At 42.1% G+C, this 24446-nt stretch overlaps 1 protein-coding gene and 2 long non-coding RNA genes across 4 annotated transcripts; 1 reads left to right on the forward strand and 2 right to left on the reverse strand.

Moving 5' to 3' along the window:
• Nucleotides 1-710: 710 nt before the first annotated feature.
• Nucleotides 711-4314, reverse strand: LOC127629142 (uncharacterized). Of its 2 annotated transcripts, none has more exons than XR_007968744.1 (4): nt 4240-4314; nt 3784-3902; nt 3541-3619; nt 711-851 (listed from the first exon to the last, which is right to left on the reverse strand). It is a non-coding gene; the product is annotated as an uncharacterized LOC127629142 (long non-coding RNA). The 2 variants fall into 2 exon arrangements; XR_007968745.1 differs by lacking the exon at nt 711-851 and adding an exon at nt 2598-3457.
• A 1366-nt stretch (nt 4315-5680) lies between these two features.
• Nucleotides 5681-6775, forward strand: LOC127628556 (olfactory receptor 1D5-like). Its single transcript, XM_052105342.1, has one exon. The coding sequence runs from the start codon at nt 5681-5683 to the stop codon at nt 6773-6775; it is 1095 nt and encodes a 364-aa protein (XP_051961302.1).
• A 5647-nt stretch (nt 6776-12422) lies between these two features.
• On the reverse strand, nt 12423-23631 carry LOC127629143 (uncharacterized). The gene is made up of 3 exons (XR_007968746.1): nt 23445-23631; nt 19983-20127; nt 12423-12723 (listed from the first exon to the last, which is right to left on the reverse strand). It is a non-coding gene; the product is annotated as an uncharacterized LOC127629143 (long non-coding RNA).
• Between the last annotated feature and the right edge of the window lie 815 nt (nt 23632-24446).

The following is a 24446-nucleotide window of genomic DNA, read 5'->3' on the forward strand; positions in this document are numbered from 1 at the left end:
TAGTTGTGTCTTATCTCACCTGGATTACACCAAATGAACCAAGAAGGCCCCTAACTGCACTACTGTTTAAAAACTGTGAGTTCAGACTTAATCAGTGCAGACTGGTATAATGTAACCAAGCATGCTTTACTTGCTTGATAATTAAAGAGTTATAATTTGGCTAGGTGATGAACTTTACAGACACGGCTGAAGTGAAACCTGCAATTTCTTTAAAAGATATGCAAAAGATTGGTGGCCTTAAGATCACAGAAGATTACAATTTAAATTACAGCTAGACTGTAATGTGCATGAGAAAAGACAGCCACATCTATGGCAAGTGCTACAGGAAGTGTTGGGTGAAATGTCACCTGAGTATCTAGAGAAACTGACAGCTAGAATGTCAAAGATCTGCAAAGCTGTCATTGTTGCACGTGGAGGAAGTTCTGAAGTTTGTTTTTCAAATTGTAATAGTAATTTTTCATTTTATTAATGTCCTGACTATACATTGTGATCAGTTGAATACCACATCGGTGAATAAAAGTTCCAATTTCTTTCCATAAGTGCAAAATCTGCATCATACCAAATTTTGGCCACCAGTGTCAAATATTCATATTTTAAGAAGGGGGTCTATCACAATATGATTGTCATGTTTGGAGGACCTTGTCATCGAAATGTTTAAAAACCCATGCTCTAGGGTTGAAGTCAATATTTTTTTTTTAACACTTTCCCACTGTGGACATGACAGATTAATTAAAATATTTTTTCTATCTGTTTGTACTTGACCAACCTGGTCTTCTTTTAGCTGCTGCACCAAATGTATCTTCATAAAGAACTCCTCGATGTCAATAGAGCCACTGCCTGAGGAGGCAAAACTGAGATACAGGAATAATGTAAAAACTATGTTGAATGCAAAAATACATTGCAACTAACAGAATGCAAATAATAATATAGCCATATGTGGCAATTATTGAGGTCCAGTTAGGAAAAATAACACAAATTGCCAAATTTGAAAGAACATATCTGTCAGGGGCAAAGCAATTCCATTTCATTACTAAGTACTCTATTTACTTTGTAGGTTTGGGGTTTGCCGACTTATAAGGATTTCTTATCTAGTGGACAAAACTGGTAGTACATCTTTCATCTGTCATTCACAGTTTTGTTTCACAACTTGCTGATCATTTTGATTTGCTTAAAAGACATTTTTGAAATTTGGTATATGTCCTCAAAGTGTCCTTTTTGTACCACGTTTTGAGACATTTGGACATTGCATTCACAAGATACAGTTAAATTAGACATTGTGTCCCACACCCAAAGGTGCATATCTGTTAAAAAATGTAATCCATATGTCAGATAAAAAAGAAATCTGCAATTGGTGTTCTGGAGTTATTACAAAAAGTGCATATTATCTTTTTATGGTACATATTATGGTCAATTCAACCTGTATGTGGATGGCAAATTTTAAAATAATTAGCCATTTACACTGCATGTTATTAGCTGCTGATTGGCTGCTGGTGGCCATTTTGGTTGTCCAATCAATACTGTTAGGACAGGTAAGCAGATAACCCAAAGAACATGTATGCCAATTTCCAACTTGCTCTATCAAACTTCAACAGAGTTAAAACTGATTGGTATTCATCTTCAAAATGTCTTTTGAAGTTTACAAAGTTTCACTAAATTTGGACTTTATATTCAGAAGTTAAAGGTTAATAAGTGAATTTGGGCCATGGCTAAAAACACATTGGCTTATATCTTCTAAACGATTTGATTAAGACAAATTACTTAGATAACTTTTTGTCATGGAGGAGTTCAAAAAGTAGTTTTTTTCTGAAAATTCAAATGGAGGAAAAAGTTTATATACAGGAATTATATCAGAGATACATGTTTTGTTTCGCTTGACTCATTCGGTTTTGAGGATTCAGCATGTATGTTTTTTTTTATTATTATTATTCTGCTTCTGCCTACGAACATTTAGGACAGAAGTAGAATATCATAGAGGAAAATAAAGAAAATCATTACATAATAGTGTTCCAGCCCCTTCACTTTTAAAATAAATATTTTGGTTGATTTTTTACTAGACCTCAAAACATTATTAACTAAACAGTCTTGGCTTACTTTCTTTTCTCTTTCTTTCTTTCTTTCTAAAGCACAATTAAAAACAACAAAAGTTGACCACTGTACTATACAGAACCGGGTTTCAAAATATTTTTTTTTTTATAAAAGAATTATAGAAAATGATAATTACACAACACTTGACATATTTTAGTGTGGTAATTACTTTGAAAAGCATTGCTAGCTTTAGTATCTCAGATTTATAACTTAATTATAACAATATCCCCACTTTTTGGAAAGTGATACTTACCTACAACTTTTCCACCTCTACTCTTCACAACTTTCCCCTTCCCAATACCCTCATTGGAATAATAGGGTTATAGATAAAAATAGGAAATATGTCAATATTTATTGGATGCTGATGGGCATTTCTTTTCTTTTAATAATCATATCATTTAGCTGATACATAGACTTAGATTTAAAGGTTATGTAAATATATGTAGGTCTGAGCCCACTGGTTTGACGAGACAATTCAAATTCAAAGTAGTTTTGTAGTTTTTTTATCCCTTTATTCCGTTATCATAGAAACCAAAACTGCACTTAAAACATTTCAGAACGCATTTAAACAAAACTGCTAATACAAACATGCACATGTTCTTACAGCAAATACATTTGGTCAGATACACATCACTAGCTTCACACGTTTATTAACATTACATATATGTACCAGAAACATGTTCAGTCATCATAATGTGATGCTAGACAAAATATTAGCCTAAGTCACCATTGACTTTGGTTGCATCTTTTTTCCATACAATGATAGTGAAAGGTGACTGAGGTTAACAGTCACTCCTTAACATTCTCCAAAACATCTCCTTTTGTGTGTCACAGAAGAAACAAAGTCAAGTAAGTTTTGATGGAATAGCATGAGGTTGAGTAAACGATGACAGAATGATCATTTTTAGGTGAACTTTCCCTAGAAATGTATAATGTGTGATGAGGTACAATTACTTAAAAGTATTGTTCACAAAAATAAAATTGATCTCGTTATTTACTCACCCTCATGCCATCGCATATGTGTATGACTTTCTTTCTTCTGCTGAACTCAAACAAAGATCTATAGAAGAATATTTCAGCTCTGTGGTCCTTACAATACAAGTTAATGGTGACCAACATTTTGAAGCTCCAAAATGTACATAAAGGTAGCATTAAATAATTAATAATACCCAAGTGGTTAAATCTTTATCATCAGAAGCTAAATGATAGATGTGGGTGAGAAACAGATCAATATTTAATCAGTATCCTTTTTTACTATTTTATAAATTAATGCTTTTCAAGTCAAATTCTACTTCAGTGTTGTGTAGCTCTACAGGGATGTTGTGTGTGTCTGTGTATGGACATTCAGTTCAATTAGAGGTTCATCTTTAGTCTAAAAATACAAAGTACAATTTTACATTTCCAGTACATATTTTAATTCATGTAGCAGACATACTGCCCATTTCTACAGATTACCTGATCACTTCAGCCAATCTTCTCTCTTTGGCCTAGCTGACAACACCACAATCTCATTTGTTGGACCAGGCTTAAAGCCCTGTCAAGAAATTTGTACAAGAACTTATTTACTTTGTGTAAACAAATTTTAGCTCATATGATCATATTTTCAGAAGGAAGGATGCTTCATGGAGCCTTGAAAGTTGATGTGATTTATGTGACATAACCAGGAAGAAGTGAGACACATAATGTTGAAAACATCACCTGGGTGCTAGGGTTGTGCCACTGCAGCTCAGACCCTGTGCAGCTGTGAGTAGGGGGACAGCCGTTACTCCCTGCTGGCTGTAATGCGAGGTCTGGTATATATATATACACCAGAGATCCTTGGCAGAAAAGTTACATTTATTTTATGTAATTTAATTCATTAAACTTTGGTTATAAAATATTTACCTGCCCTAGCCAAGATTCTTAACCAGTCAGAGTTCACATAGGCTGAATCAAACATATGAATAAACACCATTACGTCACAGACACTTAATAAACGCGTTTTCGTCAATGTAGTAAGACTGGCTATCTTCTGCACTCAACAGGAGTCAGAAAGCACGTCTTTCTGTTGGATTTTAATCGCGGCTGGCTTGACCGCAGTGACCAGCGTGCATATATAAACTATAAACAAATGTATAACGGTGAGTGATTTCAGAAAAGAAAGAAAAAACATACCTTTACTGGTATTTGCCACTGCCAGCTAGGGAATTTTTTTTTCCCCTGTTCGAGCGTCATGTTCCGCGAGAGGCGTCCAAACTAGCTCTTCTGATTGGCCAAAATTCTCTGATCTCTGAACAGTGCCCGCCTGCTGCCTCTACAGATGCACAAATCACTTTTGCTCAATATTTTACACAGACATCTGGTGCAGAAGGGAGCGCTCGCGAAAAACAGCGTTTGAGATTCGTAGCAGCAGATTCAAGGAGTTGTATTTATGTACTTGTGTTTGTGCGAGAAAAATATCAAAGAAAAAACAAATATTTGGTCAGAAAATATTCTACAAGTGTGCAACTCTCGTTGGATGAATTCACATACTGATTTGCGGATGAGCAAAATCTGTCCGTGACTTCACATTTTATGATGCGGGTTTGTGAATGTGTTTTGCACTATATATATATATATATATATTTGTTCCGGGTTCAATACAAGTTTTCACCATCATCATATAACTGTGTAACAGGGTTTGTATCAATTGTAGCTTGCTTCTAAGGTTGCTTCAATGCATCAGTTCTGTGTTGTAATATTTATTTGTTTGTTTTTTTATTTGTTTTTAACATGCAGATTAAGTTTTGAGATGAAGTTGGTCATGATGGACATAAAAGAAAAAACAAACAAACAAACAGAACAAAGAATAAAAATGAATAGTACATGAAAATGATCTGTGAAAAGAAACTGATTGTGTGATCTGATTCACTTTTGTAGTGGCAGCTAATTATTGCACTATTCACTGACCTCATTAGTTGCCTCTCTTTTTCCCTTTCTCTCTCTCATACACACACACACACACACACAAACTACAACTTATAGCCTACAAAACATTCATGTATAGCAAAATAAAAAAATACAGAACTTTAAGGTCACATTTTATATAATTTCTCAACAAAAGCCAGTTTCATTGGTAACCTATTGCTAAGTTTCTCAAAACATTCATGTATAGCCATAATAGCATAAATATACATTAGTGAAAATAATTAAGTTGAGCTGCAGTTTTTGAAAGTGGAAAGAGTGACTTTGAATAGTGAAATGCTTACTGTAATAAATAGATATTTATTGTTTAAAGGCTATTTAATTAAAAATAGCTGTTTAAATGCTTTTTTAATTTAATAGCTAGTGATAGTTTAAAAAAAAAATTTTTTTTAAAGGGCAATCAGTATGTCAAAATGAAACAAAGTGTTATCCTTTCCATTTCAAAACTCTTCTCTTTTTATTGGATGTATTTTCTGAAGGTTTGCACTCTTTGAATGAATATTAGCTCCACCTTCCTACGAGCCACTCTCCTGTCCACATCCATTTCGCTGCTCCTTCTGTGGGTAGATGCAACAAATGAAAGCATCACTGACAGTCAAAAGAAAATACTGCTTATCTGATACTCATCCACTGGGGTTTTACCTTCATCCAAATGGGTTTCAAACATGCTATACCAAGTTTCATTGTGTGGACTGCTGTCCATGCGTGTCTACCTCCTGCACAGCTGGATCGCAACATCACTTTTGAGATTCCCCAGTCATCAGACCAAGGGAGCTGCCTGTTCAGATCCATCCTGCCTTCAGATACAGCTGTGCAAGTACTGATTTGTGTTTTTTTGGTGATGACCATCATCTCTCTGGTTGTTAATGGCTGCACTCTGTTCAGTCTTGGACGTTCAGAAGATTTATCCTGGGAGCCACGGTTTGCCTTGCTGAAAAATCTAATTGTGAGTGACATTCTGCTTATTATCACCCAGGGTCCGACAGTAATACACTGCCTGCTGCAGAAAACCACACTGCCGTATGGAGCTTGGTGCCTCACCCAGTTCTTCATTAACACCATCAGTGTTTTCTGCACTGTGCTGACTATCACCTGCATGGCTCTGGAGCGTTACCTGTACGTGTGCCAGGCCAATTACTACCTGAGAATTCAAAGCACTAAGCACCTTAACCTCATAATTGGGCTCACCTGGGTTATTCCAGTGTGCCTGTCTACTGTGATCATTGCGCTGCTAAGTTTAGGGCACAATGACTTATTGCTTGGAAAACCAACTACAGGACTCCTTTGTGAGCCGGAGACCTTGGAGGCACACATGGGCTTTCCACGGGCTCCAGCCGTCTTTCGTAAAGTGGTGGGGCTTGTATTGATGCTGTTTTGCATCTTTTCTTATTCTTTCTATTACCTGCGCATGTATCTGGAAGAACGCAATGTCGTTCAGCCTTTCCAGCAGGTTAACAGAACGGCACGCAGAACTGTAGTCTTCTACTGCTGTATGCTACTGCTTCAACTGCTCCCCATTTTTCTGAAGATAGTTTCTGATGTTCTGTGGGAACTTGAAGGCAGCATGGCCATGATACACTTGGTGGATTTCCCTCCAGGCTGGACCTCAGCAGGGGCCCTGCATATCATGTTAGTGGTGATGCTCCAGGTGCCTCCGTGTATTAATCCACTCATCTACGGTCTGTGCAACAGGGAGGTGAGAGAAGTGCTGCCCAGGCTGCTGTTCTGGAGGAGGGGAAATCAATAAGTGAGCACCACACAGGGACAGAGATTTCTCTGTCACATAAGGTATTGTTACTGCAAGCATTGTATTGTAAAAAAAAAAAAAATAAATGTTTCAGAGAAATGTAAGTCCTGTGGAAAAATTCTAATGTCACAGAGTGAAACATCCATCCATCCATCCATCCATCCATCCATCCATCCATCCATCCATCATCAACCGCTTATCCTGTGTACAGGGTCGCGGGAGAGTGAAACATGAATGTTTTAAATTATGTATGACTGTGACTTGTTATTAAACATATGTTGATCTTTTTTAATATTATTATTGTGAGATTGAAAAAGATTCTGTGTAAGATGCACAGGTACCTTACAACAACACAGGTAAAGTATATAATATAATATATTATAATAGTCAAGACTTTAATGCAGGATCCTTTAAATGCAACTCATAGTAAATGTGACTAGGTTCCTTTTATTTAGTCTTGTACTTTTTTGTTTTATTTGAATTCATGTTTTGTACTTATTTTGTAAGTTGAAATATATATTTACAAAGTGATCCTTTGAATTTCACAGATGGTCAATCCCCAGTGTTTACTTATACAAATCTACGTTTAAAATGACTATAAATGTCTGACAGATTAGAACAGATGGTTATTACTATGAAATGGTACAAATATGTTCATAGTTGTGAAACGTAACCATGTTAACATTCTTAAAAGGATAGTTCACATACAAATAATGATTCTGTCATCATTTACTGTACTAACCCTCATGTCATTCCTGTTAAGACTGTTAAGGATCGACAGCCACAGTCCATATTCACTGTCATTAAAGAGCAGCATCAATATTCTTCAAAATTTCTCTTGTGTGTCACAGAAGAAAAGTTAATTTGGGTTTAATACAACAGGAGGGTACCTCATTTTCTGGTGAATTTACCCTTTAATAATTACCTGGTACATATATCATGTTCACACTTAGTACCACATTAATTACCTGTCAATTATGGAGATAATAAAATGATAATTTAAATATTAATCTATTGCCAATATGACACATTTCATATTATATTTATTTTGTTTACACATTTATTTCCAAGATAAGAACCTTTATTCTATTCAGTGTGCTGTATTGTTTTAAACATTGTCATTTACTTGATGTTTACTGTGGTGTTAATTAAAAATGTTGATGACTTTTCACTTTTCAGAAAATTTCCATTTTGGGTGCAAAAAATAGATAAAAATAGCAGGCTAGATTGTGTCGAAAATGTAAGAAATAATGTAATATTATTAACTTCTTTATAGAACTGTTGTATAAAAACAAAATCTCACTTGCAATTGTGCTGTGGTACTGAATAACAGCACTCTTTCTTGTGTGATACTGCTTAAATTATTAGATCTCTATTGCTTGTATTTCTGTTTACAAAATATTTCTTCTCATTTTCCCCTCTCCCTTTTAGTCCATTCCTCTGTTCTTCTTTTCTTCTTCTGTATATTTTTTTATACAGTATGTGACAGCAGAAGAAGTTACCTTTTCCTGCCTTCTCATAGTAATCCTCAGTCTGAATTTTGTTGGCTTTGCAAATATATCTACTTTCAGGCTGTGTCTTAGTCTAGTTAAGTATGACACAAATGCTTAACACTCCCTCTTAACCACTTGTAACTCACAAACAATGTCAAATGTAAGCCATGGTATGCCACAGTGATATGTAGACTAATGTCAAGGTTAAAGGCTAATATGATTGAAGGCACATATTTAGCCAGGTGACACTGATGTGAAATCATTATAATGAACATGACCATGTCAACCACTGATTTCACCCACACTCTCTTTGACAGCCATGTGCACAGTAGGCACTTGTTAACTCATTATAATTACAAATATACAACAGTTAGTTCTGGTCCTCGAATCTGATTGGACGAGAGACATTCCATGAGCACTGATGGACTGAAACCATCAGCACTCGGATGCATCACTCCGCTTGTTTTCGTGCCATTCTAAAATAAAGTGTAAGAGCAGAGCAGATCTGCTAAGAGCTATGGTTTGTCTTTTTTTTTACATGTATATTTTTTTTACATTATATATGTTAACCAGCAGGTGGTGGCAAAAGATCATTTTTATGTGTAATATGAGCCAGTTAGGTGACCTGAAGTGAAGCCGCTTCAGCTGTTTACATACAACAGCTATTCCTGATCACAGTATTATTACTATTAAAGCTAGGAAATATCTTTAAAAGGCTTTAAACTAACAACTTCAGCACTACGGCTCATCACAGCTGAGAGACACAACAGACTGATTAATTACACAAACTGAAGGCGCTTACCTTTTATCTGACTTTCCATTTGGAGTGGACAAACTGTTTAAAATGGCGGAGGACATTGCGGTTTCTTTAGTGCATGACTCTTGCGCAATGGCTACCGCAAATTAGGGAGAAATACCCCCGCTTGGACCGCTATTTTTCCACTGGGAAAGCTGATTTTGACAGCTTCTCTGCTTGTGGCAATAGGTGATTGAACTAGCTCTAACAAGTTCATTTATATATGTACTATTGTTGATGGCTAGTTCATAGTACCATTTACCATTTATTCTCATGCCATCCCAGATGTGTAAGACCATCATTCTTCTGAAAAACACAAAGACTTTTAGAAGAATATCTCAGCTCTGTTGGCCCATACAATGTAAGTGAATGGTGACCAAAATTTTGAAGCTCCAAAAAGCACTTATAGGCAACATATAGGTTATTTATACGACTCCTGTGGTTTAATCTAAGTTTTCTAAAGCCATCCAATTGGTTGAGACCAGACAACTATAACTCTTGACATCCTCCTTGGTAATCACAATTACACTTCCTAGCACCATCTAGTACAGCTCTGCGCATGTATGAAGCACTAGGAAATGTAATTGTGCTTGAAGTCATAATCGTGTAGACCATAATGCAAGAATTATAGCTAAAAAAATAGTTACATTTTGGTCTGTTCTTACCCCAAACCAATTGAATCAACACATGGATTAAATAACAGGAGTTTTATGGATTATTTTTATGCTGCATTTATGTGCTTTTTGGAGCTGAAACGTTTTGGTCACCAATCACTTGCATTGTATGGACCTACAGAGCTGAAATATTCTTGTAAAAATCTTGGTTTGTGTTCTGCTGAAGAAAGAAAGTCATACACATCTGGGATGGCATGAGTGTGTGTAAATGTGAACTTTTTGTGAGAACTATCCCTTTAACTAATGTTTATATACAACTTTAATTTTGAAAATATATTAGTATATGTACAAATATATATGTAACTTTAGTCAAGATTAACCCTCAAATGACCAAGATATACAGTATATACTGTATCCTTGATTGCGTTTGTTTAATCATGATATTTAACCATATTTCATTTTGGAATTAATTTTTGTGCGACTTCAGAAAACAATGGCACTCTGTGGTAAAATATTTATTCTTAAACACATTTTCCCTTGATGTGACTATTATTGACTATAGTGAGCTAGACAAGCAATTTTTTCCCCCACCAAAACTGTTGTTGTGATACAGTTTAGAGTGTGAGCTAATGTTATGTGTAGTTTTTACCATGAAATAAAAAAGTATTGCTTAATTGCTGTAAATAAAACTCTGCTACACGGTGTCTCATAAATGAACAATGCTTTTACATAAATGCCGTAAAAGCATTGTTCATTGTTGGCTCTTGCTAACTATTTAGTTAACTCAATTCTAAAATGTATTTTGCAGTGGAAAGATGTGTAAGTCTCAAAATACATACTTTTGGTGAAAACAAATGTGATTATACACTTTCTTAGTGTAAATATATACAGTATATTCATGGTACTAATACTTAATGTATATTTCTTATGCCAAAATAATTGTTGATTAGTAGTAGCCAGTGAGGTGCAATAATTGCTTCCAGTATCCACTACCTTTTAGTTACCAAATTTCATGTCTCTAAAGTTAAAGAGGTTTCAATAAATGTATGAATTTGTAGGGTGAATTTGATAACCAGAATAATGTGTTATCTTTACGGTTATACAGTGTCACATATCATGCAGTGGAGAAGGAGTATCCTGTCATTACTGTTTTAATTATCAAATACTGCAAGGCCAGCCCCCAACTGAACATTACCCAGTCCTTCGTACATATCATCAATGCAGACGGTGGTGGTGGGGCTTCTGTACATAAAGTAGGCAACCCCTGGGGGCTCAGATAACAAATTCTTCATGAGTGACTAATATCACTCATAGTTCTCTAAGAGGCTTAAGCTGAGCTTAATGACAGCACCACCTGCAATCTCTCTCCCTCTTTGGCTTCATGTCCTTAGCACTCCTCTTTTTTTCTCTCATGCTATTCTTGGACATCTTGAGGACAGCAGCTGAATCTTGGAGAACTAGACATGTAGGAAGAAAAATAAGGAGAGAGAAGTGAAACACCTTCCCTTTTGTCTTCTGTAAACACCAGGGGTGTAAAGAAACAAATTACAAATACTCACATTACTGTAATTAAGTCGGTTTTCCCAGGAATTGCACTTTTTTATTAGTTTAAATTTTTTTATACTTTTACTTCTACATTTTAAGTGCTGTAACTGTAATTTTAATGTGCTAATTTCCCACGTCTGTCTAATTCCCTGTCCTGACTTTATTTGTATTTATCAACATGATTGGCTAGGGAGAGTCTCGTGAACTTGAACGGCAGCTGTAGATTTGGTGCCAACTGTTATGGATGCCTCAAACACATTTCAAGACTTGAACATCACGGCTGCACCTGAAAGGGCTTTTCGCAGTGAAAAAGGCCAATTTATTGATTGTGTCATGTGAGTTTAACTTGCTCAAGCCAAATCCTGCCTCTAATTTTAAGAAACATATCGAGATAAATTTCATATTTCTGCTAACTAGATTCTGTGTGTCTATAATGTAGCCTGTAATTTAACTATCTATCACTGAGATTATCGATTTGATGTGAGAGATTAATGCAATGTTTTCAATTGGGCAGGGGTGATAAAACAATCTTGATGTCCTCGATATCGATGATAAACTTTAAAATAATTTTCTATACTTAGTCTTATGTTCTACATCTAGAACAGGGGTGTTCATCACATTGATCACGAAAGCAAGACAACCACTTGTTGGTTGATCTAGATAGAATATAAAAGATAAACTTTTTATTTCCTGGCATCTGCAGCTACACTGTTAGACATTTTATTGCATTTTTGCGGTAACTATTGCCAGTAAGTTACTGTAAGTTCCCCTTTACAGTAGCTTACCTGTAAATGTGTTTTACGGTATGATGCCCTTACTGCAATTTAATTTTACAGTAAGATGCCCTTACCGCGATTTCATTTTACAGTATGATTTCCTTACTGCAATTTCATTTTACAGTATGATTTCCTTACTGCAATTTCATTTTACAGTATGATTTCCTTACTGCAATTTCATTTTACAGTAAGATGCCCTTAATGCAGTTTCATTTTACAGTACAATACCCTTACTGCAATTTATTTTTTATTTATTTTACACTATTTTATATTTTACATTAATGCTATTGAATTTAATAAATTCCAAAAATAGTGACTTGAGTTCATGTACATCAGCATATTTTTTATTTACTGTCACAATCAGTTACATCCAATTTATTTATTGTGATGCAGCATTTAAATTTTTTTTAGAGAAATTCATGCATAACAAATAAAAGCAGAGATCATGACAATATGAAGAAAAAAAAAATAGTACAATAAAAATACACTAACAGTTCTCAGCTAAAACAAGAGAAAACTAAATCAAAAGGAAATGGCACCCACTTCTCTACTAATCCCAAAGAAACAAATATATAAATTTGTATAGTATAGAACAATACAACAAAAGTTTACAAACAAATAACTGATCTGAGGAATGGTGCTGCTTTTGCCCACAAAGCTTCCTCTCCTCCAATCACAGCAGATTTACAACCGATCATTGGCGTCAGGTGGCAGCAATTCCTTCCTGCTTATGGGAAGTAGAGAGAGAAACAGGGAGAAAGGGGGAAATAAATAAAGAAAGAAAGAAAGAAAGAAAGAAAGAAAGAAAACAAAACAAATACATCCTTGGATGTAACACACTCACACAGCAAGTTCTACAGATTGTAGCACCAGCACCAGATTTGGTAGCACCGCACATGTAATATGAATAATATTACATGTTTTGTCTCTAAGAAATGCACAAGTCCCCACTGACTTCCATAGTATTTATTTTTTCATAATACGGAAGTCAAAGGACTGTTTGGTTACCAACATTGTTCAAAATATCATCTTTATTGTTCAACAGAATAAAGAAATTCATTCAAGTTTGAAACAACATAAGTAAATGACAGAATTTTTATTTCTGGTCGAATCTCTTTAAAGCTTTCTCTTCTTTTTGGCAAAGGAATTACACGATTCTAATAAAGAATTTGGGAAGATTGTCCCAAATTGATCGAGTTTTCAAATGCACATAATAGACAATAAGTAAGTGTACACATTATGCAAATATTGCTTTACATTTTCTATATTTAAAATAGCGGAACTGTGATCCTTTCACATAATTATCATTCTCACCTTTCTCCCTCTGTCTCCACCTTTCTCTTTTAAAGGTTATATTATTTGCTTTTCTATTGGTGTGTAGTTCAGTTCCCTATCGAGAGGTCTCTCCTATTGCGTAAGTAGCTTACGCTATGGGAAAACTCAGTTTCTCGAGAAATATTGAAGTCTTTATGTAAAACGCATTGCAGCTGCACAGCAGACAGTAATGAGCGAGGCAGCTCGGTCATTGGCTGTACTGCGCAACTGCTCGAACCAATGAGGCGACTCTGAATGCGCGACCAATGGCGCGCTACCGCGTCAGCGCTCAGAGCCCGCCGAAATTAGCATAGCCAGGCTATATAATGGGCACCCCGTCATGCGAGTTCCTTTAGATTTAATCTCCTTCAGCGAAGACCTTCTCTTCGCTGGATCCTCCGGATTGTTGGAGTCTTTCGCCCGCCGTCGAAAAGCCTACAGCAGGACTGCTAAGAGGACGGCGGCACCTTCAGCCGCCTTCGAAGCCTTCTGCTACGCCATCCGGCGCGCATCGCATATCCTTTACTGCAAGCGCTCGCCCCCGCGATGCTTTTTAAAGTAAAAGAGTAATTTTTCAAGGCGTTGTTTCAAATGCCTTCAGCCTGCGCCTCGTGCAGAGGCCCTCTTCCTGACGGAGATCGGCACGTCATTTGCACTCGCTGCCTGGGACCGGACCACGCAGAAGCTTCACTCATTCAGGGCGGATGCCCCGAATGCGACTCCCTGGGCCTCGCCAAGCTGCACGCTCGCTTTGCCGCTTTCGCCGCAAACGAGCCTGCTTCCACCGTGCTGCCACCTCTGTTCGAGCCGCGCAAGAAAAAGCGCCGCTCACAGAGTCTGCCGGAGCACGTAGACTTCGGTGACGTCACGCCGGCCCAGTCCCCGTGTGCGTCACCGCTACCAGAGATCTCCCCGCCGCCAGTCCATTTCACAGAGCGGTGGGACTCGTCTCGTTTGGCACGTCAGGGGACGACGATGAAAAGGATGACAGCCTTTCTATTAACGCTGCATCTGATGACTGGCCGGGCTCGTTGGACCCCGCGCCATCGACATCAGCGGACACGAGCGCGGGCACCAGCATGGACTCTGAGATCGTCCGTATCCTGTCCAAGGCCGTGGAAGACCTCGGGCTCGACTGGTCTTCTCCAGAAGAACCCGCCCGCAGCCGGCTGGACGAGTGGTTCCTGCAGGGGCGCCGGTAGGCCCCCCGACAGAGACCCTCTCCTTTCTTCTCCGAAGTCCACGACGAACTCACGAAGTTGTGGAAAGTCCCACACTCTGCTCGCCTGAAGCCTTCTTTCTCTTCCTCGCTCTCCTCGGTAGACGGCGCGAGAGAAAGAGGCTACGAGGGAACCCCGCCCCTCGAGGAGGCTGTGGCCAACCATCTGTGCCCACCCTCCACCGCTGGATGGAAAGCCAAAGCTTCTCATCCCTCGAAGCCCTGCCGATCTACCTCAGCTCTCGCCGGTCGCGCATACGCCGCCGCCGGCCAAGCTGCGTCAGCGCTTCATTCCATGGCTATTCTGCAAGTTTATCAGGCTAAACTTCTCCGCACCATGGACGAGTCTGGACCTGAACCTGAGGCTTTCAAGGACCTGCGCAGCGCCACTGATGTAGCCCTGCGAGCCACAAAGGCCACCGCCCAATCAATCGGCCGGGCCATGGCTAACCTGACTGTCCTTGAGCGCCATCTGTGGCTGACGCTAACGGAGATAAAGGACGCGGATAAGGCGCCATTCCTCGACGCGCCTATCACTCCAAGCGGCCTGTTCGGACCGGCGGTAAGAGAGTTCGCGGAACGCTTCACTGAAGCTCGGAAGGATTCGCAGGCCATGCGTCATTTCCTGCCCAAGCGCTCCAGCTCGTCACAGAGCCGCCAGAGACCGCCTGAGCAGCAACAGCGAGCCAGAGCGGCGCCTCCCGTCTCTCAGCCAAAAAACAGACCTGAAACAGACGCTCGACGCCGCTCGCATTCTGCTAACCGAAAGCAGCCGCCTGAGCGACGGGGACCTCAGCCCAAGATCGCGCTGAACCCGGAGCCTCGTAAGTCTTCCTAGCCATAGGAAGAAAAAGAGAGCGTGCGCGTCTCGCAAAAGCCGGACAACTCTCTCCAAAACGTGTAAAACATTACCAAGTCCCCTTACAGGCGGCTGGAAATGTCTGTACAGCAGTCAATGGGCCAGTCACAGAACTCGCTCACCTGCAATCAAATGCCATTTTAACGGCGACAAAAAGAGTCATTTTCTGTTTGTGTCACTAAGGGGTCACATGTCCACACTAAAGTGCGCATTCCCACATATCAATACTGTCCAAACAGTGCCGAATACTTCCCCAGCTCCAGCTGGACGCACCATAAATGTAGATTGTGTGCCTATTGTCATGTATGCACCACTACACACAAGCACTGTTCCCACAGTTATAAACACTTCCCCAGTAAAAGCGGGAAATACTATAAAGGTAGCGCGCGTGCCTGCTGTCATGCATGCACCCCTACACACAAACACTGTATGCATGGTCAGAAACCCCCGCCATGGCCGGAGGCTTTATGAGAGTGGCGCGCGTGCCTACTACAGTATATGCACCCCCACCCATAAGCGCTGCCAATACAGTTTCAAACAGTTCTCTGACTCATGCCGCGAGCATCACAGATGCGACGCGCGAGCCAAGAAACTCCCCGCTAAGAACGGGAAGCTTTATGAAAGTGGCACGCGTGCCTATTACAATGTATGCACCCCCACCCGTAAACACTGTCTATACAGTTTCAAACATTTCTCCAGCTCATGCTGCGAGCATTACGGAGATAGCATGCGTGCCTGTAATCTCACACGCACCCCTGCACTCGGCACTCGACAAAGCTGCTCAGCGCGCTCCCGGGCCTCTGAGAGCTGTAAGCTCAGTGTTAGCATAAGGCAATTCGCTGGCAGGGCCCATATGTCACTGCGACACGCACCCAGCCAGCATTCAGCCCATATCTGTGCGAGCAAAAGCCTGGGAAAAACATGCCATCCCCAACATGCCGAAATGGGTTTTGAACATAAAACACGGTTACTCGCTTCAATTCGCTTGCAGACCACCCCGCTTTTCAGAGGTGGTCGAGACGAAAGTGAGGAAAGATGTGTCACATGTTCTACGCACCGAGGTGCTCAAACTGATAGAGAAGGGCGCTATAGAAACTGTTCCTCCCTCTATGAGCGAGGCGGGTTTTTACAGCCGCTACTTTCTCGTCGAAAAAGGACGGTGGCCTCAGCCCCATCCTAGATCTCAGACATCTGAACAAAGCTTTAATGATTCAGCTCGTTCAGAATGTTAACGACCAAACATATCCTCGCGCAAGTTAGGCCCGAGGATTGGTTTCTATCAGTGGATTTGAAAGACGCTTACTTTCACATTCGATAGCGCCTCATCACAGGCCATTTCTGAGATTAAGCTTTCGAGGGACAGTCATACCAGTACACAGTACTACCATTCGGCCTATCATTGGCCCCCGTACATTCCACGAAATGTATGGACGCGGCACTTTCCCCCTGAGACAGCGGGAGTCGCGAATACTGAATTACCTCGGCGATTGGCTAATTCTAGCACAATCAGAGAGTCAATTAACGACACACAGATCTTGGATTATCAGCCATCTAGAATGCCTGGGTCTGAGAATCAATTTTGCAAAGAGCGTGCTATCCCCCAGCCAGAATATCTCTTTTCTGGGAATAGTGCTAGACTCAGTGCAGATGACAGCGCGCCTCTCAGAGCGCGCGATCGCTATTCGGCGCCTTGCAACATCATTCAGAGCGGGCGCGTGCCCCCGTCAAACGATTTCAAAGGATGCTCGGTCTCATGGCCTCGGCATCAGCTGTACTCCAGCTAGGATAGTTGCACATGCGTCCTCTCCAATGCTGGCTCAAGAGCCGTGTCCCCACTCACGCGTGGCGCTCGGGCCACTTTTTAATCAGAGCGAATCACGGCTGTATAGAAGCCCTGACGCCCTGGAAGGCCGTCGACTGGTATCAAACCGGCGTGAGTCTGGGCGTGAACACACAGAGAAAAATGACAGATGCCTCCAAAATAGGATGGGGGGCCCTTTACGAGGGTAGGCCTGTCTCCGGCTTTTGGTCAAACCCGGAAAAGCGCCTACATATAAACTGTCTGGAAATGAAAGCGGTCGCCTTGGCTCTCAGAGCCCTGCTTCCGTACCTGAAAAGCGAACACGTCCTGGTCGAGCGGACAACATGACCGGTAGTATCGTATATAAATCGCCAGGGTGGACTCAGGTCGAACTCCCTGCACTCTATGGCCAGGGAGCTCATCTTATGGTCACAGCACAACCTGCGCTCGCTGAGAGCAGCGCATGTGCCAGGCGTCCTGAACCAGGGAGAGGACATGCTGTCCAGAGACAAAGTTCTCCCAGGAGAATGGTCTCTCCACCCCCTGACGGTTCAGTGGTTATGGCAAACCTTTGGCGAGGTAGAGGTCGACCTCTTCGCCTCCAGAGAAAATGCGCACTGCCCTCTTTTCTTCTCAAAGAGCACGGACGCTTCGCCCAAGTCTGGCCGAGCAGCCCCTTGTATGCTTTTCCCCCGATCGCGATGCTACCTCAGGTCATCAGTCGGATCAGGGAGGTGAAATGTGCAGTGCTCCTGGTAGCCCCACTCTGGAAGAACCAGACGTGGTTTCCAGAACTAATGCAGATGATGCAATCTGTCCCATGGCCGATTCTGTTGAGGCTGGACCTCCTCAGGCAGGCCAACGGGATGATTCTTCATCCCCGCCCCGATCTGTGGGCCCTTCATTAATGGCCCCTCAACGGGTTCCAGAGAACCTACTCAGCGGAGTGTTGAGAACCATCACTGAGGCGCGAGCGCATTCTACGAGGCGCTTATATGCCCAAAAGTGGAAAGTGTTCAGTGACTGGTGTGATACCAAGAGCTTGAACCCCAAATCGTGCGAGATACCAAGTGTACTCGCCTTTTTGCAAGAGCTGCTGGAGGCGGGCCGCACACCCTCCACGCTCAAAGTCTATGTGGCTGCCATAGCGGCGTCACACAATCCTGATAAAGGACGCTCATTAGGGAAAAACGACCTAATCATTCGTTTCCTAAGAGGCGCGCCAGGAGGATGAACCCTCCTCGCCCCCCCTCGGTACTGATCTGGGATCTGGCCACGGTCCTGGACGCACTCAAGAGTGCCCCGTTCGAACCTCTCCGAACCGTGCACCTTAAACAGCTCTCGCTCAAGACTGCGCTCTTGCTGGCACTCGCTTCAGTCAAGAGAGTGGGCGACCTGCACGCGCTGCCATCAAGCGCTGATTGCTTGGAATTTGGACCTAACAACTGCAGAGTTGTCCTTAGGCCAAAGCACGGGTATATTCCTAAAGTGCTCTCCACACCCTTCAGAGTACAGGTGATTTCTCTGGCAGCGCTATCGTCTCCAGCAGACGAAAACGACGCTAATTTACTCTGCCCGGTCAGGGCGCTCAAATTATACTTGGAACGTTCTGCTCCGTTCAGACAGACGGAACAATATAGCGCTGGCTTATGAAGCCAGGGGCCTTCAATGCCCCTTAGGCGTCAGAGCTCACTCTACGAGGAGCATGGCCTCCTCATGGGCGTGGTCATGTGGGATACCCATTGAGGATATTTGTGCGGCGGCAGGCTGGGCCTCGCCTTCGACATTTATCAGGTTTTATAACCTACAGGTCCCCTCATTGCATTCCAACATTCTATCAGCCTGACTGTAGTATGGATTGGAGTACGTATATGCTGAGCAGTATATCCTCCCTTATAAAGTCCGTCTCTGACTGACTTAGAGGGTTTTTTTATGCATATCAGTAAAAAGAAAAATCAGTACATAAGATATGTGCTTGTGTTTTTACAATGAGCGCCCCACCATGGGCCACCTTGGGACAAAGGTGCTCTGTATTATTCCATTATATAGCTCGCCGTTGGCAGGCTCGTTGAATAATCACTTTGCTTTAAGGCTCAGGCATCTGCCTCTGGCTTTATAGAGCAAAGTCAGCACGCATGCCGTTTTGCATGGTGTTCCCATAGCGTAAGCTACTTACGCAATAGGAGAGACCTCTCGAGAGGGAACGACTCTGTTACTAACGTAACCTCGGTTCCCTGAGAGGAGGGAACGAGTATTGCATAAGCTGCCGTGCTTGTGCTTTGTCAGTCGCTTCAGTCGATTGAACCTAAAGAACTCTCATGACAGGGCGCCTAATATATAGCCTTGGCCATGCACATCTTGGCGGGCTCTGAGCACGCGAGCGCGAAGCGCGCTCATTGGTTGCACGTTCAGAGTCGCCCCGTCATTGGTTCGAGCAAGTTGCCGCAGCACAGCCAATGACCGAGCTGCCTCGCTCATTGCTGTCTGCTGTGCAGCTGCAATGTGTTTTACATAAAGACTTCAATATTTCTCGAGAAACTGAGTTTTCCCATAGCGTAAGCTACTTATGCAATACTCGTTCCCTCCTCTCAGGCAACCGAGGTTACGTTAGTAACAGAGTCGTTTTCGTCAATGTAGTAAGACTGGCTATCTTCTGCACTCAACAGGAGTCAGAAAGCACGTCTTTCTGTTGGATTTTAATTGCGGCTGGCTTGACCGCAGTGACCAGCGTGCATATATAAACAAATGTATAACGGTGAGTGATTTCAGAAAAGAAAGAAAAAAACATACCTTTACTGGTATTTGCCACTGCCAGCTAGGGAATTTTTTTTTTCCCCTGTTCGTGCGTGATGTTCCGCCAATGGAGAGGCGTCCAAACTAGCTCTTCTGATTGGCCAAAATTCTCTGATCTCTGAACAGTGCCCGCCTGCTGCCTCTACAGATGCACAAATCACAGTTTGTATCAATTGTAGCTTGCTTCAATGCATCAGTTCTGTGTTGTAATATTTATTTGTTTGCTTATTTATTTATAACATGCAGATTAAGTTTTGAGATGAAGTTGGTCATGATGGACATAAAAGAAAAAACAAACAAACAAACAGAACAATGAATAAAAAATTAATAGTACATGAAAATGATCTGTGATTCTGTGAAAAGAAACTGATTGTGTGATCTGATTCACTTTTGTAGTGGCAGCTAATTATTGCACTATTCACTGACCTCATTAGTTGCCTCTCTTTTTCCCTTTCTCTCTCTCTCACACACACACACACACACACACACACACACACACACACACACCAACTTATAGCCTACAAAACATTAATGTATAGCAAAATAAAAAAATACAGAACTTTAAGGTCACATTTTATATAATTTCTCAACAAAAGCCAGTTTCATTGGTAACCTATTGCTAAGTTTCTCAAAACATTCATTTATAGCCATAAAAGCATAAATATACATTAGTGAAAATAATTATGTCGAGCTGCAGTTTTTGAAAGTGGAAAGAGTGACTTTGAATAGTGAAATGCTTATTGTAATACATATATATTTATTGTTTAAAGGCTATTTAATTAAAAATAGCTGTTTAAATGCCTTTTTAATTTAATAGCTAGTGATAGTTTAAAAAAATATATTTAAAGGGCAATCAGTATGTCAAAACGAAACAAAGTGTTATCCTTTCCATTTCAAAACTCTTCTCTTTTTATTGGATGTATTTTCTGAAGGCTTGCCCTCTTTGAATGAATATTAGCTCCACCTTCCTACGAGCCACTCTCCTGTCCACATCCATTTCGCTGCTCCTTCTGTGGGTAGATGCAACAAATGAAAGCATCACTGACGGTCAAAAGAAAATACTGCTTATCTGATACTCATCCACTGGGGTTTTACCTTCATCCAAATGGGTTTCAAACATGCTATACCAAGTTTCATTGTGTGGACTGCTGTCCATGCGTGTCTACCTCCTGCACAGCTGGATCGCAACATCACTTTTGAGATTCCCCAGTCGTCAGACCAAGGGAGCTGCCTGTTCAGATCCATCCTGCCTTCAGATACAGCTATGCAGGTACTGGTTTGTGTTTTTTTGGTGACGACCATCATCTCTCTGGTTGTTAATGGCTGCACTCTGTTCAGTCTTGGACGTTCAGAAGATTTATCCTGGGAGCCACGGTTTGCCTTGCTGAAAAATCTAATTGTGAGTGACATTCTACTTATTATCACCCAGGGTCAATACACTGCCTGCTGCAGAAAACCACACTGCCGTATGGAGCTTGGTGCCTCACCCAGTTCTTCATTAACACCATCAGTGTTTTCTGCACTGTGCTGACTATCACCTGCATGGCTCTGGAGCGTTACCTGTACGTGTGCCAGGCCAATTACTACCTGAGAATTCAAAGCACTAAGCACCTTAACCTCATAATTGGGCTCACCTGGGTTATTCCAGTGTACCTGTCTACTGTGATCATTGCGCTGCTAAGTTTAGGGCACAATGACTTATTGCTTGGAAAAGCAACTACAGGACTCCTTTGTGAGCCGGAGACCTTGGAGGCACACATGGGCTTTCCACGGGCTCCAGCCATCTTTCGTAAAGTGGTGGAGCTTGTATTGATGCTGTTTTGCATCTTTTCTTATTCTTATTTCTTATTCTTTCTATTACCTGCGCATGTATCTGGAAGAACGCAATGCTGTTCAGCCTTTCCAGCAGGTTAACAGAACGGCGGAGGGGGGGGGCGGAGCCGTGGGAGGCTCAGGAGGCAGAGCCGTGGGAGGCTCTGGCGTAGGAGGCTCGAGAGGCGGAGCCGTAGAAAGCTCTGGAGTCTCTGGGAGCAGAGCCGTAGGAGGCTCGGGAGGCGGAGCTCTAGAAGGCTCTGGAGTCTCTGGTTGCAGAGCCGTAGGGGCTCTGGGGGCGGAGCCGAAGGAGGCTCGAGAGGCGGAGCCGTAGGAGGCTCAGGGGGCGGAGCTCTAGAGGGCTCGAGAGACTCGAGAGGTGGAGCCCCGGAAGGCTCGAGTGACTTGAGGGGCGGAGCTCTGGAAGGCTCGAGAGGAGGAGCTCTGGAAAGCTCGAGGGGCGGAGCTCTGGAAAGCTCGAGGGGTGGAGCCCTGGGAGGCTCCGTAAGCAGAGCCCTAGAAGGTTCGAGGGGCGCTGGCTGTTGGACGGTCCTGGCTTCTGGCGTTGGCCCTGGGACGGTCGAGGCTGCTGGCACTGGCTCTTGGACGGTCGAGGCTACAGGCGCTGGCTCAGGGACGGTCGAGGCTACAGGCGCTGGCTCAGGGACGGTCGAGGCTACAGGCGCTGGCTCAGGGACGGTCGAGGCTACAGGCGCTGGCTCAGGGACGGTCGAGGCTACAGGCGCTGGCTCAGGGACGGTCGAGGCTACAGGCTCGTTCGCAGTGACATGCCTTGGCGCAGGCTCGCTCACCGTGATATGCGGAGGTGCCGGCTGGCTGACGTGGGCACAGGCTCGCTCACAGTGACATGCGTAGGCGTTGACTCGCTCACCGTGACAGGCGTGGGCTATGGCTCGCTGACTGTGGCTGACGTTGGCCGGAGGGCGGAAGCCCGTCTTCTGTTCCTCCTCCGGGCAGACGAAGTGGACCGCACTGGCTCGTAGAGAGTGACTGGCGTGGGGGTGCGTTTGCTGACAGATGGGACTGGCGTGGGAGCGAGCTCGCTGACCGGTGGGGCAGGTGAAAGGATGAGCCAAGGACGACTGGAGGGTCACCGCCGTGGGAGGAGAGGCAGGATCCTCAACCACCTCCACAGTAAGCAGTGAGCCGCATGCCAGAAGTGTCTCCTCCATGAATTCACAGAGCGTCCAGCCCCGTGTCGTCGGCGGCAACTGCTCCTGGAGCGTACCGGTCAGGCTAGCCTGGAAGAACACCACCAGGGAGGAGTCAGGATAGTCGGTGGCGCTCGCCAGGTACAGGAAGTCCCTAATGTGATCCTCCACCGGACGGCTTCCTTGCTTCAGGTCCAGGAGGCGGCAGCATGCCCGGATAACCGCTAGATCCATTGTGTGGTCGGTCGTTCTGTCACGATCTGGGTAATCAGGAGAAGAGAGACGGCAGAAGCGGATCCAAACGCAGTTTTATTCATATATGTACACAGATGAAAAAGCACGGGAACAAAAGAAACGTCCTCGAGGGGAAAATAAACTCAAAGTCAAACTAACACACGGATGAAAAGAACACAAACATTGGGATAAATCAAAAGTCCACGATGGGAAAAGTGCCTTCAAAAACACAGTTACTCACGGGTGAACACAAGTTGACAAACATCCACGAAGGGGAACGAACACGAATTATTATCAGGGAGCAAGAACAGCAAAACATGAAACGATCCATACATCCATTCACAAACAACGACCGACAGCGACTGAACAAACAGACAGGGTATAAATACATGGACATGGGAAAACAGGGGCCAATGAACAGACAGAACTCAAACAAGATGACAGGGTAATAAACAGAAACCAATGGCAAACTAACGAGGGACAGGTGAAAGCAATGACGGAAAACACGAACGCTAACAAAGAGACTATGGCGTTACATAAGGGACAAAAGTGAAAAACAAAGGGCAACAGTGAAACAAGACAAGGTAATAAAAAAACTACAAAGGACTACAAAAACCAAAACAGGAAACAGGAGCTAAACTAAGCTTCAGCATAAAAGCACAAAACAAAAGACAACAGAGAACATGACAATATGTGTGTGTGTGTGTGTGTGTGTGTGTGTGTGTGTGTGTGTGTGTGTGTGTGTGTGTGTGTGTGCATATGTATGTATATACACACACACACACACATACACATATATATATATATTAGGGCTGTCAATCGATTAAGATTTTTAATCGAATTAATTATATTGTGTCCCGATTAATTAATCGCGATTAATCGCATAAACAAATATTTGCTGAGAAAGCCCCTTATTATTACAATAATTCAATATATAATTATTATACATATTTATATCAATATATAATTATACATAGTTATCTTTAAATATTTACAAATTATATATATATATATATAAATATATATATAAAATAAAACAAATATTCAGATAAAATACATTACATTCTTGTGGCAGAAGTTAATCATTAATAAGACAATACAAAAAGTGGCACAAAATATTGTACCATATTATTGTTCATAAGTCAATCATTGGCATACAGTTCACAGCAATCCATTTCACAAGTGAATTTTTCAATCAGTTAGAGATTAATTATGAGGGCTTGTTTAAGGACCCATCAATCTA

Source organism: Xyrauchen texanus, chromosome 35 (assembly GCF_025860055.1).
Source record: "Xyrauchen texanus isolate HMW12.3.18 chromosome 35, RBS_HiC_50CHRs, whole genome shotgun sequence".
NCBI classification, from domain to species: Eukaryota; Metazoa; Chordata; class Actinopteri; order Cypriniformes; family Catostomidae; genus Xyrauchen; species Xyrauchen texanus.

Bases quoted from the DNA above. Each gene is read 5' to 3' on its own strand.
- LOC127628556 (XM_052105342.1), top strand. From the start codon at position 5,681: ATGGGTTTCAAACATGCTATACCAAGTTTCATTGTGTGGACTGCTGTC.